This window comes from Mastigoproctus giganteus, chromosome 6 (genome assembly GCF_048544385.1).
Source record: "Mastigoproctus giganteus isolate SK-2022 chromosome 6, ASM4854438v1, whole genome shotgun sequence".
NCBI lineage: Eukaryota > Metazoa > Arthropoda > Arachnida > Uropygi > Thelyphonidae > Mastigoproctus > Mastigoproctus giganteus.
In genome coordinates, this window is record NC_143580.1 from 218,932,678 (window position 1) to 218,945,710 (window position 13,033).

General features: G+C 38.1%; 1 protein-coding gene across 1 annotated transcript; it reads left to right on the plus strand.

Annotated features, from left to right (window-relative positions):
* The first annotated feature begins 318 nt into the window (after positions 1–318).
* LOC150084992 (BTB/POZ domain-containing protein 6-B-like) lies at positions 319–11,805 on the plus strand. The gene is made up of 2 exons (XM_090376426.1): positions 319–554; positions 10,716–11,805. The coding sequence occupies exons 1-2, from the start codon at positions 319–321 to the stop codon at positions 11,803–11,805; spliced, it is 1,326 nt and encodes a 441-aa protein (XP_090232552.1).
* The last annotated feature ends 1,228 nt before the right edge of the window (positions 11,806–13,033 follow it).

Sequence of the window (13,033 nt, forward strand, 5' to 3'; positions counted from 1 at the left end):
TTTACTTTTTTCCACCGGGCATTAGTAGTTTTGCCGGCGGATGGCAAAACCATTAAAAAAATAAGAATATTACTTGTAAATTTCTTTATCTCCCAGCACTCTTTTACTCGAAGTTATTCATATTTTCATAAATTCTTATTTAAATGATCACGCTGTACTTGTTAAAGAATATATCTGTCTTTATTCTACCATAACTAAATGAAGAGCTACGTGTAAATTACAAAAATGGCTTCAACTTGTATTTTACATTGTTCTTCAGCATCCATCGACAACGAGTCGTGTTTTCTGTAAGATGTAAAAAGCAAAACTTAACCGAAAATGGATAACGAAAAAGTGCTTCACAGAACGTCTTCGCTTCTTCAGAACACCGCATTCTCGGATGTAACCTTCATCGTGGGTCAGCCATCAGCATGCCGAAAGTACGTCGGACACAGAGTGCTTCTAGCCATGACAAGTCCCGTGTTCGAGGCCATGTTCTACGGGGACATGGCCGATAAATCGAAAGTGATCAGGATTACCGATATCGCTCCCATTGGCTTTGAGAATTTGTTGCGGTAAGTAAACTTCGAAGTACTATAATCGCTGTCTTATGAGTTTCATATTAATAACAGGGATGGTAAGGCTTTTATTGGTTTTAATGCAACAGTTTGAAAAATAAATGGCACAAGTCAAAAATTTGGTGACGCGAATCAACAGCAGGAGAAGCCATTGTGGTTAATGCGTAGTTGTCAGGGGTACACCCCCATTTAAAGCCTACAACCTCCTCTGCTGGAAACTGCTTATTATTAAGGTATCCACGTACCAGTTTAATGTGTTGGCCCACCAATATTTCAGAAATAACACAATTTCGCTCAGGGTATTGTTGCATCATGATAGAATATACATTATATTGCCAAAAAGTAACCGGCCACCTACATGTAGTAGTCGTAGTAGAGGCATGTGATGCATCCATTCCTTCTAAAACTCTGTCCAATTCCTCCTCGAATTTATTTAAGCTGTCAACTTCCACGACAGATGGAAGTTTGTTTCAGTAATCAACTACCCGCTGGCTAAAGGCAAATTTCTGCACATCTATTCTACAACTGTCTTTCCTCAATTTGAATTTATGCTCCCTCAGGTTAGTAATCTGAGCAATAGAAATAATTCCATTAGAACTGAGCCTGCTTAACCCATTCAAGGCTTTACACACCTCAGTCAGATCATCTGGCAGGTGCCTAGTCTCCAGACGCTGCAATTTGAAGAACTTAAGCCTTCCTTAAGATGACCCTCACCAACTTGTTGCCTTTCTCTGTACTCGCTCAAGCAACTCTACATCCTTCCTAAAATGAGGTCTCCACCCTGTACGCAGTATTCAAAGCGTGGCCTGACCATTGCCTTATACAAAGGGATAATCCTTTTCCCTACTAGCAAATTCTTGTATATCATTGACAAGACCCCATAACCTGTTCTGGCTGCCTGTCTGCAATGTTCAGAAAACTTCATATCTGATTGCACAATTACTCCCAGGTCTTTTTAATTTTCTACCACCCTAAGTGTAGTATCAGACAGTTGGTATGTTTCTCTGGGGTTCCTTCTACCCATATTCAGTACTTTGCATTTGTCAATGTTAAATTTCAGTTGCCACTTCTCAGCCCATCTGCTCAACTTTTCTAGATCCTTTTACAGTAGCACACTGCTATTATTGTCATTACTAACCCTGCCAACTTTAGTATCATCTGCAAACTTCGACATTAAGCGTGACATACCGTCATAAATATCATTAATAAATATACAAAACAACAGTGGGCCCAACACCGAACCCTGTGGGACTCCACTAATAACATCAGTGGAGTCCCTTACTAATGTTTCAAAGAACCGTTTTTGATACAATATTTAATAACGTTATTAAATATTGTATCAATTGTATCAGCTGGTGTCAATTGGGCAATGCACCCTCGTCGGTGCACTTCGACTAATTTGTATTGACTGGTAAGCAGTATTTTACTTCAATCCTCTGTCAACGCAGCAGTCAATTCGGCTATTGATTACAGGAATGATGGCCATTAAGAATTATGATTTTGGATTTTGATTCAAAAGTAGGCATAACGATAATTTATTTTATTTATTTGTTTTTTCCTCATTCTAATTTTAGGGTTTCCTCTGATGCCAGTGCCATGAGCGATCACCCAAATCCATGCTTCAGAATAAAAAAAAAAATCATTTAAACTGCTTATTCCTACTAGGGTTTCTTTTTCTTTTTAATCACATAACTATGTTGATAATAAAGAAGGGCAACAGACAGATGCTCCCTAAAGCTTTTTAAATCTTGCTATACGTGCTAAAAATATTTTAACAGCAGTAAAACTGCTGTTAAAAATGAATTAATAATCTTTATTTATCCCATTACAGGAAAACGTATGGAGCCTGCAGGGAATATTGCTTTTGATTTCAATAACAATTAAGGAGCTTTGCCTCCTTAATGAGGGATAAATATAAAAAAATATAATTTTATGGCAGTATTTTCTAAATATATTCGACGTCTACAACTTGAAAGCCTTCTTTAATCATTCTAAGCAAGTTATATACTGTGAATTGCTTAGGATAATTAAAAAAAAAAAAAAACCCTGAAGAGAACCCTGACTAATTGCAGTAAATTATTCGTCTACGACTTTTTATGCGTTTAGCCTCGTATGACGCTCATTAAAAACATATTATACTTATTATTATATATTTTTTAAATTTTTTCATCGTATATATGTGGGAAAACAGTACATTACTTAGAGACAGCTAAATATTTCCTAGATAATAATATAAATAGAGAAACAGAAACGTAAAAATACGATTACAGGTCTTACGTATCCGAAATAGTAATTTTGGATAAATTTGTTTTTTTAATGTATTTATTTTATTTATTTATTTTTTCATTTTGTTTGTAATTAACTAGAAAAAGATAGTCTTGACATAGCCATTGGCACTATGCCAACTTTGTTCATGAATTTCATTGAAATTGAGAAAGAAAGAAGTAAAGAATTCTTCCTAAGTATTCCTTTCAAATTCAAAATAAAAAATAATAATTATAAATAAAAACCTTAAATGTTCAGCAATTTAATTTAAACGAGATTTTAAATTAATTGGGCAGATATTTTTATAACTCTAACAACCCCATTTCCCCATAGTATTCCACTTTGGCATTTATTAACATTTAAAGGAAACTGAACGCTGAAGGAAATCAATAGTAGCTGAGGTTACCATCAGACAAATGTACAGAAAAGAATGTTAGGAGGTCACAGAGAGGCGCCATCGGGGTTTGACGAGCTTAACGGTTTACAGTGGCACAATGTCCTTTGTAGTGGCACTTTGGTAGCAACTAAACAATGATTATGCTATATCCGAAGGAATGGGATATAAGAAAAAAATAAAAATAAAAGAAGAAATCGAGACATAATGTGCTTCGTCAGCGGAACTGTGACCGGTTACGGCAGGGCTTCGAGTAAAGTGATGTCAGCATGACCGTTTTATGTTTGCCCACATTACTAACCGATATCAGGACGAAAGTCAGTGATTTGTAACCGTATGGCTGGGGCATAGACTCCAGACACACTTGCCTGAACGTCGAGTCACGTGATTTATAAAATATACAATGGAAGCCACTGGCATATAAAGGAAAGTAACCATTTATGATACAATTTGCATTTCTTACTAGTTGCTAACGTTTTAGGCTGCTCTTTGATTAAAGTGACCCAATATCCTGGAGGACACCCATGTTTCGTCACCAATAATGATATTATGCAGAAAATCATTTCCTTCTTCAAAGAATCCCTGGAGAAGTGTCAGAGATGCTTCCAGGACATGCTTAAAAAGTTGAAAAATACTGAACCATACCATTTATTGGCATGATACTGATGTTTCACCATGAAAGTGGAACAATTTGGCTATAAAAAGTCCACAAAACAATGAATAAATATAAGAAATTCTTCACTGGACAAGTTTCCAATGTAGTTGCCATTTTAACTTATCACTGTAGTGACATATACGTCCTTTATAAGCAATAAGCGTACTAAACGCTCTCTGTGAGTAATAAATTTTGGGACCAAACAAATTATAATAAATGTTACTATTTTATCTTTTCTTTTTTTTAACTTATTTATTTTTAACTTTTGCGAAAATACACTTATTGGTGCTCCACGATTTATCCTCATCCAAATGTACAAGGGCTTTTCAATAAAGAATGTTCATCTTTGTTTTTCACAACTTACCTTTATTAATCACCCATATTTTGATGGTCCTTTTCAATCTAGACCCCATTTGATAAAATGCACTTACTCCAACGTTTCTGCCATTCTTTAAAAACTTGGTGGAAGCCAATTTTTGATATGCGTTTGAGAATCGCCTCCGATGTCTTTACAACTTCTTCTGACGACTGGAAATGTTTTCTTCTCAGCTCCTTCTTTAACGTCTCTCATTTTCGTGATGCAACATCCACCCACCTGCGTGCAGTTTTGGTCGTTTGCGACGATTGTGATCTGCAAAGTGTGCAGCACAGTTCTGTAGTAAGGTCCAGTAACAGGGGTATGACGTTGCACAACATGCTAGTAAATCATTCCTCGAATGTCAAAAAAAAGAGATGACCAGAACCTTTTCCGCAGAAGCCAAAACCTTTTGCTTTTTTAGGTTTTTGGGATGACGTAGACTTCCAAACAGAGTTTTATTGCTTACTCTCGGGGTCGAAATGATGAAGCCATATCTCATCCGCCATTATTACCTCGTGAAGAACCTCACCATCTTCAGTAACCATCCATTGCAGCTTCTTACAAACTTCCATGCGAACTTTCTGTTGCTTAGATGTGAGTAGTCTCGGAACCCAGCGTGCACAAACACGTGTAAAATGTAAATGGTCATGGAGAACAGCGGGCATGCTGATATTTTCAACATTCTGCCAGTTGCCTTCAATCACGATTACAGAAGCAGTCTTTGTGGTATCTGTGGTGAGAGCAGTGGTTTAAGCTATAGGATCGCCAGTTTTTGTGATTGAATCACGTCCATCTTTAAACATTATAAACAACCTGTGAGCTGTGCTATATGGAAAATTAGATTCACCATGTCCCTTTTAATATTTCATTCACTTCAGCTGATGTTTTCTTGAGATGGAAACAAAACTTGAGGGCAGCAGACTGTTCCTCGCGTGTCACGTCCTTTGTTAAGTAGGCGAAACTGAGCGGGCATAAACTTGACCTACCATCAAGGTCATACTGTGCACACGAGTCAGCTGCGCAGTTGCTGTGTGATGCAGCTTGGTTTGGCTTTAAAATTCCGAAGCTCAGCTAGAAATAGCAAGCAGTACGGTTGTTCATGAAAAATTACAAACACTTTTTATTGAACAGCCTCTCGTAAATGTCGGAGTTCAGAATAAATTCAGCTGTCAGTTTTCATTCCAGTTAATTTAGCCAAATTTAGCTAAAATTTTATTGTTATAGAAAAAAAAAATTACATAATATATTTGTTGTTTTATGAAGTTTATACAATCGTATAATGCAAGTGATATTTCATTCTGTAAACAACAACGAAGACAAATATCTCTAGAGATGACATTGAGCATTACTAAGCATCTAGAAGTAGGTGAGGGACATAATTTTATCGATGGCCTGTTTTTAAGTTACGGCATTCATCCATTAGAACAATCTGTTGACATCTGAGGAATATGTATTTTATTAAATATATACTTTTATTATTTATTAAATTTCCAAAAAATATACCGGTAGTTTTGAAAATTTAATAAATTCTGCTATCTGTTGGTGACAAATCCTATAAAGTGTGCAAATCTCTTGTTACCACGTGCTATTCTTGATTTTTTGTCATATGCTCTCAACTTGTTGGAGACGACTGAAATCAGTACATGTACTATCAAGAACAGGTGGTAGTGAATACCTGGACACAGGAAAGAGTACCTGTGGTAAGACAGTGACAGATGTTCAAATATATGCACAGAAAGATTCAACGAAGGAGCAACATCGAAAAAAAAGTATCATGGGAATGTAAGCTGTTCAGTACAGGTAGTATTTTGAAATGCAAAAGTTTAATAAAAAAAAAAAGTTCCTATAAACACAGATCTTAAAATTTTGAGATATTAAACATTAAACATAAATTACAAAACACAAACAGAAACTGAAATTAACTTCTCAAAGGAAAACATCTGAAGCAGGCTTATTTTAAAGTGATCTCCATTTTGTTCAATGCTGCATTCAGCTCGACGAATCACGATTCCCTGCCCTCGTGGGTAGTACAGTTGGTACGATCGCCATCCTTCCCACACCGGATGAAAAAGACCTGAGCTCGAATCTCGTCGATAACGGGAAGAATTTTTATGGGCCTTTTTCACAACATTGCTGAGTTAGTCGGTCTCAGGCGAAGGTAGCGTGGTTTTACCTCCCGGAAACTCGGGTTTTTCGTCAAAAAAACAGAAAATCGAACTCAAAACACACACACAATTTATAGACAGTATGTACGGAGCAATATGTCCTTAGTCGTTGATACTCCTAAAATCCTACAACACGATTCACTGGCATGCCTTATTGTTCGATTCACTGGCTTGGCTTAATGGCATATCTACACAGAGTGTAGATATGCCATTAAGCCAAGCCAGTGAATATCTACAGCCAGTGAATATCTACACTCTGTCTACACAGAGTGTAGATATGCCATTAAGCATATCTACAGCAGATTTTTACCAGCAGATTTTCGGGAATGGCATACCTACACAGAGTGTAGGTATGCCATTCCCGAAAATCTGCTGGTAACAAATAAGGACTAATAAGATCGACTCCAAGAACATCACGCCAAACATCATAGGAAAAGGTATGTTGATAATGAGTACTGACAATCGTATGTGGGTTTTCTTCGGCCAAGATATGAGTGTTTCGGGAGTTAATAATTATATTTTTTGTAAAACATTATTTATCTGTAAACAGAACAAGGCAGGGAAATCGAGGATCAAGTGAATAATGCAAAATGAGTCACTGAGTAAAGTTTCTGCGTTTACTCATATCTTGTGGGAACAATTCTTTTACGCTCGTACTGTGAAATGGATACCATTGCTGTTCATGTAATGCCCTCCATGCGCTTGCAGATGGCACATTTACATAACCTGACAATATTCTGGTACTTGTGGTAGGAGACACTTGAGCAACACGATGCTTTTCAACATTTGCGGTTCGTCGAAATCTTACTCTACTAGTAATGGTACTGATACGTCGAGTTGAAAATATCGAGGTACTCTATATGCGAACAGCAGCTATGGAATTCTTATGAAACTGAACCTCACCATAAATTAAAATCATATCAGTTAACTCAGCAAAAATAAACAGATTTATAGTGTCTCCCATAACATCAGTTTAGCAAATTTCGTACCTCGTAAACGTGTAGTGGTCATGGAACCTAAAATTAAAGTAACATACGTAGACACTGATTGTATGTACTCCTCCACACTGGCTACTCACAACTGAGTAATTGGAATGATGCATTTGGTACAACAATACTATTCATGTCGGTATTGATATGTATGTTTTGTACAAAGCCCGTAGAAGGTCCTCATCACTGGAAAACCGCCTCCCTTTTAGCTTCATTTTCACATGCGGGAACAGTGCAAAGTCGCAGGGAGCAAGGTCTGGACTGTAGGGAGGGTGCTCGAGAAGTTTCAGTCCTGTCGTGGCCAAATATTCGGTGCAGGCTTTGGCGCGGTGAGCTGGAGCATTATCGTGATGGAGGTACCAGGTGTCCATTCTTGACTTTGGCCGCAGGTTCTTCATAGATCCAATGACTTTAGGCAGGCATTGTTCAGTATACCACTTAGCTGTGACTGTCTTCTCGTGTCCAAAACGACACATTCCACAATTCCACTCGATTTGAAAAATACAGCTATCATTTTCTTCTTTACAGATCGGGATTTTCTGACAATTACGGGTGTGTCGTCATCATCAAAGACCCAAACTTTGTTTTGAGCCTTGGTCGGCAGATCGTAATAGTATAGCCAAGTCTCGTCACCTGTCACGATGTTGTTCACATACCGAGATTGTCCCTTATCAAACTTTTTTAACATCTCCCGGCACCAAGTCACACGTCGTGTCATCTGCTCTTCAGTCAGTTGATGCGGCACCCAGAGAGAACAAAGTTTCTTCACGTGCAAATGATCTTGCAGAATCGAACGAATTGCTGGTGCATTTAGGCCCAAAGTATCCTCTATCTGTTGGTAGGTCACTCGCCTGTTTTCGTCAAGCATTTTCCTCACAGCAGTAACGTTTTCCTCCGTAACTGACGTTCGTGGCCTTCCCGGCCTCTCAGAATCCTCCAGAGTGAAATTTCCCCTTTGGAATTCTCTATACCACCTGAATATCGTTGTACGATGTGGACAATCATCATCTAGTGCAAGAGTCATTTCTTCTAAGCACTGGTCTATGGTTAAACCACGCACGAAATTATACCGCAAAACTGTCCTTATCTCATTTCGTGACCACGATGGCATCGCAAGCACTTTACACTCTCACTACTAATGAATAACTGAGCCCATCGACTTGGCGCGGCGGCTACTATGCACGTATGAACATGTCTCAACATGCAGCAACAAGCAGCTTCCTGTGATTCATTGTTGCGTCATATTGCAAAACTCTCCTAGTACCCTTTGTACTGTTTAAAGCCCGTTTTACACTGTCATATTTTTATAACATGGATTTGAACTTTTACACGATTTCGCAATTTATTATTTTTATTTATTTATTTTTTTTTTTTTGCTGTAGAATATGCTCCTACATTTATTCTATGCAATTCCATGCATATGAAACAGGGTGATTCATAATTTCATATAAAGCACCCTGTAAAAGGGTGATTCATATAAAACAGACTTTTGACCTGAAACAGAACGAATCAGAATGTAGATGCAAAACAAATCATAACGTCTTCGAGGTAAGGTGCGTAGGCAAAAATAGCAGCGAAGCCATACGATGAGAACGTAGCTTAGCAGATCGTGTAGTAAGAAACATGGATTCTTCAAAAGTTGCACAGCTTAAACAGTTTTATACGATGAAGGAAAAAGGGCAGCTGTTCATTTATCGCCGTATATGAGGAAGACTGCCTTGGTGGTGCAAGAAATCTAAACAGGTACGGCAGCCCACCTAGGACTGCAGCCACACTGTGGTCAGAGCAGAGTCCTTGTTATCAGAAAACCGTTCAAAAGATGGGTAATATGGTACAGGCTAATCGACATGTAACCCTACGTGCGATAGTGAGGGAAGTCAACGTAGGCTTCGCCAGTGTTCAAAAGATAATTGGCAACCCCAACCATTTCGTTATCGTAAAGTCCATTCGATATAGGTAGAGAAATTCTTGAGTGATGTACATACAACACGCAACTCAACTTGCATGGAATACCTAGCACGATACTGGGAGGAGGGTGAAAACATCTTAAATCAGGTCATCGCGAGCGACGAACCGTGGTGGGCATAGCATGTTCCGAAGACAACTGTTGAGCCAGATGCAAGCAGCATGTGAGCTCTCCTCCATCTAAAAAGATTATTCCGTCCAAACGCTAGGAAGGTTATGCTGACATTCTTCTTCGACTGAAGAGGACCACTGACTGGTTATCCCCTCCTCATGGTGTTATGATAATTACATAAGTACGGAGAAACGCTGCAACAATTACGCAGCAGCATCGAGGGGGTTGAAGGCGAAGCAACTACCCCGTGCCTGGACACGGGGTAGTTGCTCCATAGAGGGGTGCGAAATTGGAATATGGGTTCCTACAAGGAAATAGCAAACTGGTCTAGTGACGCTACCACCGAAGGGTCCTTCGTGACTCTTGTTGCCTCTAACGACAGGCCATTAAGTGTTAGCGATCGGGCATGTTGACGGGGGATCTCTTGTTTCACGACAACGCAATATGTCCAATGTCATCCAGGCATAATTGCCCCAGAAATGGAGGATGCAGCTCAGACACCCTCTGATCAGCTCTAACCTCTCCTCGGGCGATTACCATGTTCTCAGACCGCTAATTAAGGTCCTAAAGGAACGTTGGATTCACTTGGACAGTGATTCTAAGAAGATCCTGGCAGATTAGTTTTGGCACCACCAACCAACAGACTTCTATGGCGAGGGTATATCTCGCATTGTTATACGATGGGAAAGATGTCTGGATGCTGCAGATGATTTAGTTTAAATACATCACAGAGTGGACCAATGTTTAATTGGTCCACCCTTATGCAGTTTGAAAGTCAAAATTTTGTTGGCCAGATGATTCCAGAAAATGAGCATCTGCCATTGCTGAATAACATGAGTTGTTTTGGAATACGTGGATCCGTTGAAGTTCTGAAACTCTGATAGCACCATTTGATTGGGTTGCCTAGGAGTTCAATATCTGTGTCTGAAAACAGGTAATGAGGAATGTGTAGAACGGACGTAATATTTGCACCCTTTTTACAGATTATAGAACGTGATATAAATTATTCTATGCAAATGATAGCAGTATTCATATTAATTTTCTGTACACATAAGAAGTATGTTCAATACTTTTATCAGTGCAGTTGCTTTCGATTAATTATGCTAGAAGAAAACAGTTATTTAATGAGGAAGAAAGCCAGCCATCATCTGGCACACCATCTATACATTATATTTAAATTGTTTTTTAATTAAATTCTAAGATTTCCACTACTATTCGATTATGTAATATATGAAAATTGTATTTATAATTGCAGATACGCATATACAGATGCATTGAATTTGGAAACTGTTGAGGACGCCATGCTAACGGCATACGCTGCCAAGAAATACCTCCTACCACACCTACTTAAAGAGTGTTTTGCATATATCGAAGGTCATATTACTCCCAAAAACGTGTGCCAAGTCTATGAGTTCGCTGTGGTTTTAGAAGCATACCATCTGATTTTCGAATGTCTCAACATCATGGACCGACAGACTTATCATGTGCTGACCTCATCCACATTTATTAATGTGAGTCTAGCGACTTTGGAAACCATAACCTTACGCCCCTACCTCAATCTGTACACGGAATATACTCTCTACAGTGCCATCTATTTGTGGGCGGAAGAAGAATGCAAGAGAAGAGGTATCGAACCTGAAAGCGAAAATCTACGAGCAGTATTGGAAACAACCCTTCCGCAGGTCCGATTTCTCACAATGACAGCAGAAGAGTTCTGTAAGGGACCAGCTAGGAGTGGACTACTCTCAAAAGAGGAATGCTACTGTATCTTCATGAACTTAGCTGTTCCGGGTATAGTACCAATACCAAAAGGATTGTCAATGATTCCAACGAAGCGTGCGTCTCCTCCAGATTATTTCATCTGTAATCGCTACAGAGTTACAACATATCATTCTCCAGTTCGACCTCTGCGTTTATTTGGCGTACGATTCACTGTAACAAATCATGATATTTTCTTGGTAGGAGTTGGATTTCCTGTGAGACTGGACAGTAATTACTTATCAGTCAGACAGCCTAAATTTGAAGGTTCTCTCCGCATTTTGAATCGATTCCAGGAAGGTAAGAGTGAACGGGAAGATTCACATGTATCTTTTACGCTGTCAAGGGACAAAGATGTTAAAATTCGATTACGAAGGGCATATTATATTCGAAAAGGAACAGAGTGTGAACTGGAGCTACAAGTGCACTCCATGTTGGCAGAAGATATTATTATCCCTACAATGAAAAACCGCGCAAGAGAAGACACTGTTGAAGGCGTTTCTTTCGTGTTTCATCCATTTCACAAAGGACAGGCCTTAAATGCAACGGAAGTGATGGAATTTTCAGAGGTATATTTCTATTTCTGAAGGAAGACCCGATGTTTGCTTTTGTTTTTCTGATACAAACCAAGAAGATCTTGAAAGGATCATCTTATGAAAGTTCGTGCTAAGCTACTTTTGCAATTAGCACGGACCAGTTTGGAACATGTGTTCCTTCGATGGTGTGTTTGGTATCTAGGGCTCGGAATCGATGCCTGAAAAATGTTCTGTTTCAATCTAAAGGCATAATCAGGTGCTTTAATTGGCAAAACGTTACCAAGAAAGTCATCGTTATAAACGAAAGGTACCGTTATTTTGCCTGAAAGTTATTTCTTGATTAAAAGGTTTACTGAATGTGAAGGTTTACTTCCTTTAATAAATTGTGGTGAATCCAAAGGAAGAATGCTCTTGTCCTTGTTCGCAAGTGCTGCGAAAGTTTACTCACCGTTATTCACCCCTTCGGTGGTATATTTCTCTCGTAAGTGCTGTTGTAATGGTTCTTAATGTTCAAAGTTGTGTATTTGTATGAGCTTCTGGTTGAGTCCAAAGTGTTGCATTTCATATTGGATGTCTTTTCACCTGTCAAAGACGAAGAAAAGAATTTTTCTCTTTCTCTGAACTAGGTTAGTTCAATTTGAGATCAGTCAATTGTACGCTTTATCTTTGTCCCTGACCATGTCACTTTAATCTGTTTGTTCAGTAGCTAGCCTTCTACCTTCTACAAAATAAACTTAACAAGTTAAAAAAGAAAATTTAACATGTTTTAAGCATGCAAAAGAATAACTGCCATTCTTTACATATTTAAACATTGTCTTATGTCAGAGAATATTTTATCTTTCTTTTGTATTTTAACTTCTTTAATAAAAGCAATAATGCAATGCTAAATTTATACCAATAAATATCAACATTTACTTTCTATGCACTTAACGAATTTAGTAAACTGATCGAGTATTTTGGCAAATACATATTTCATAGTCTCTGTCTTTTGTCACTTTTGTCGTTTCTTAAAAAGAAAATGTTGCAATGAAAACTTTTAGATTTTTATTCAACAACTTCTAAATATGGTTAAATTTATTTTATTACTAATATATTCCAAGCCATTCTTGTAAATATACAAAGTAGCCACCTTGTAAATGTATATTCGGCTTCGTCAAGTTTTTAAGTAATTGTTTTGATGTTTATTTAATTTTAATATTTAAGGGAGAGGTTTCAACAAAGCCAAATAACATTCAGATCAAAATCCTGTTGCAATTTATTTTCTTTCCGAATTGTGAAA

What these genes read in the sequence shown, in the direction of transcription:
- LOC150084992 (XM_090376426.1), top strand. Translation starts at nt 319, where the DNA reads ATGGATAACGAAAAAGTGCTTCACAGAACGTCTTCGCTTCTTCAGAAC. An exon ending in GGCTTTGAGAATTTGTTGCG is followed by an intron (nt 555 to 10,715) that starts GTAAGTAAACTT and finishes TTATAATTGCAG; the next exon opens with ATACGCATATACAGATGCAT.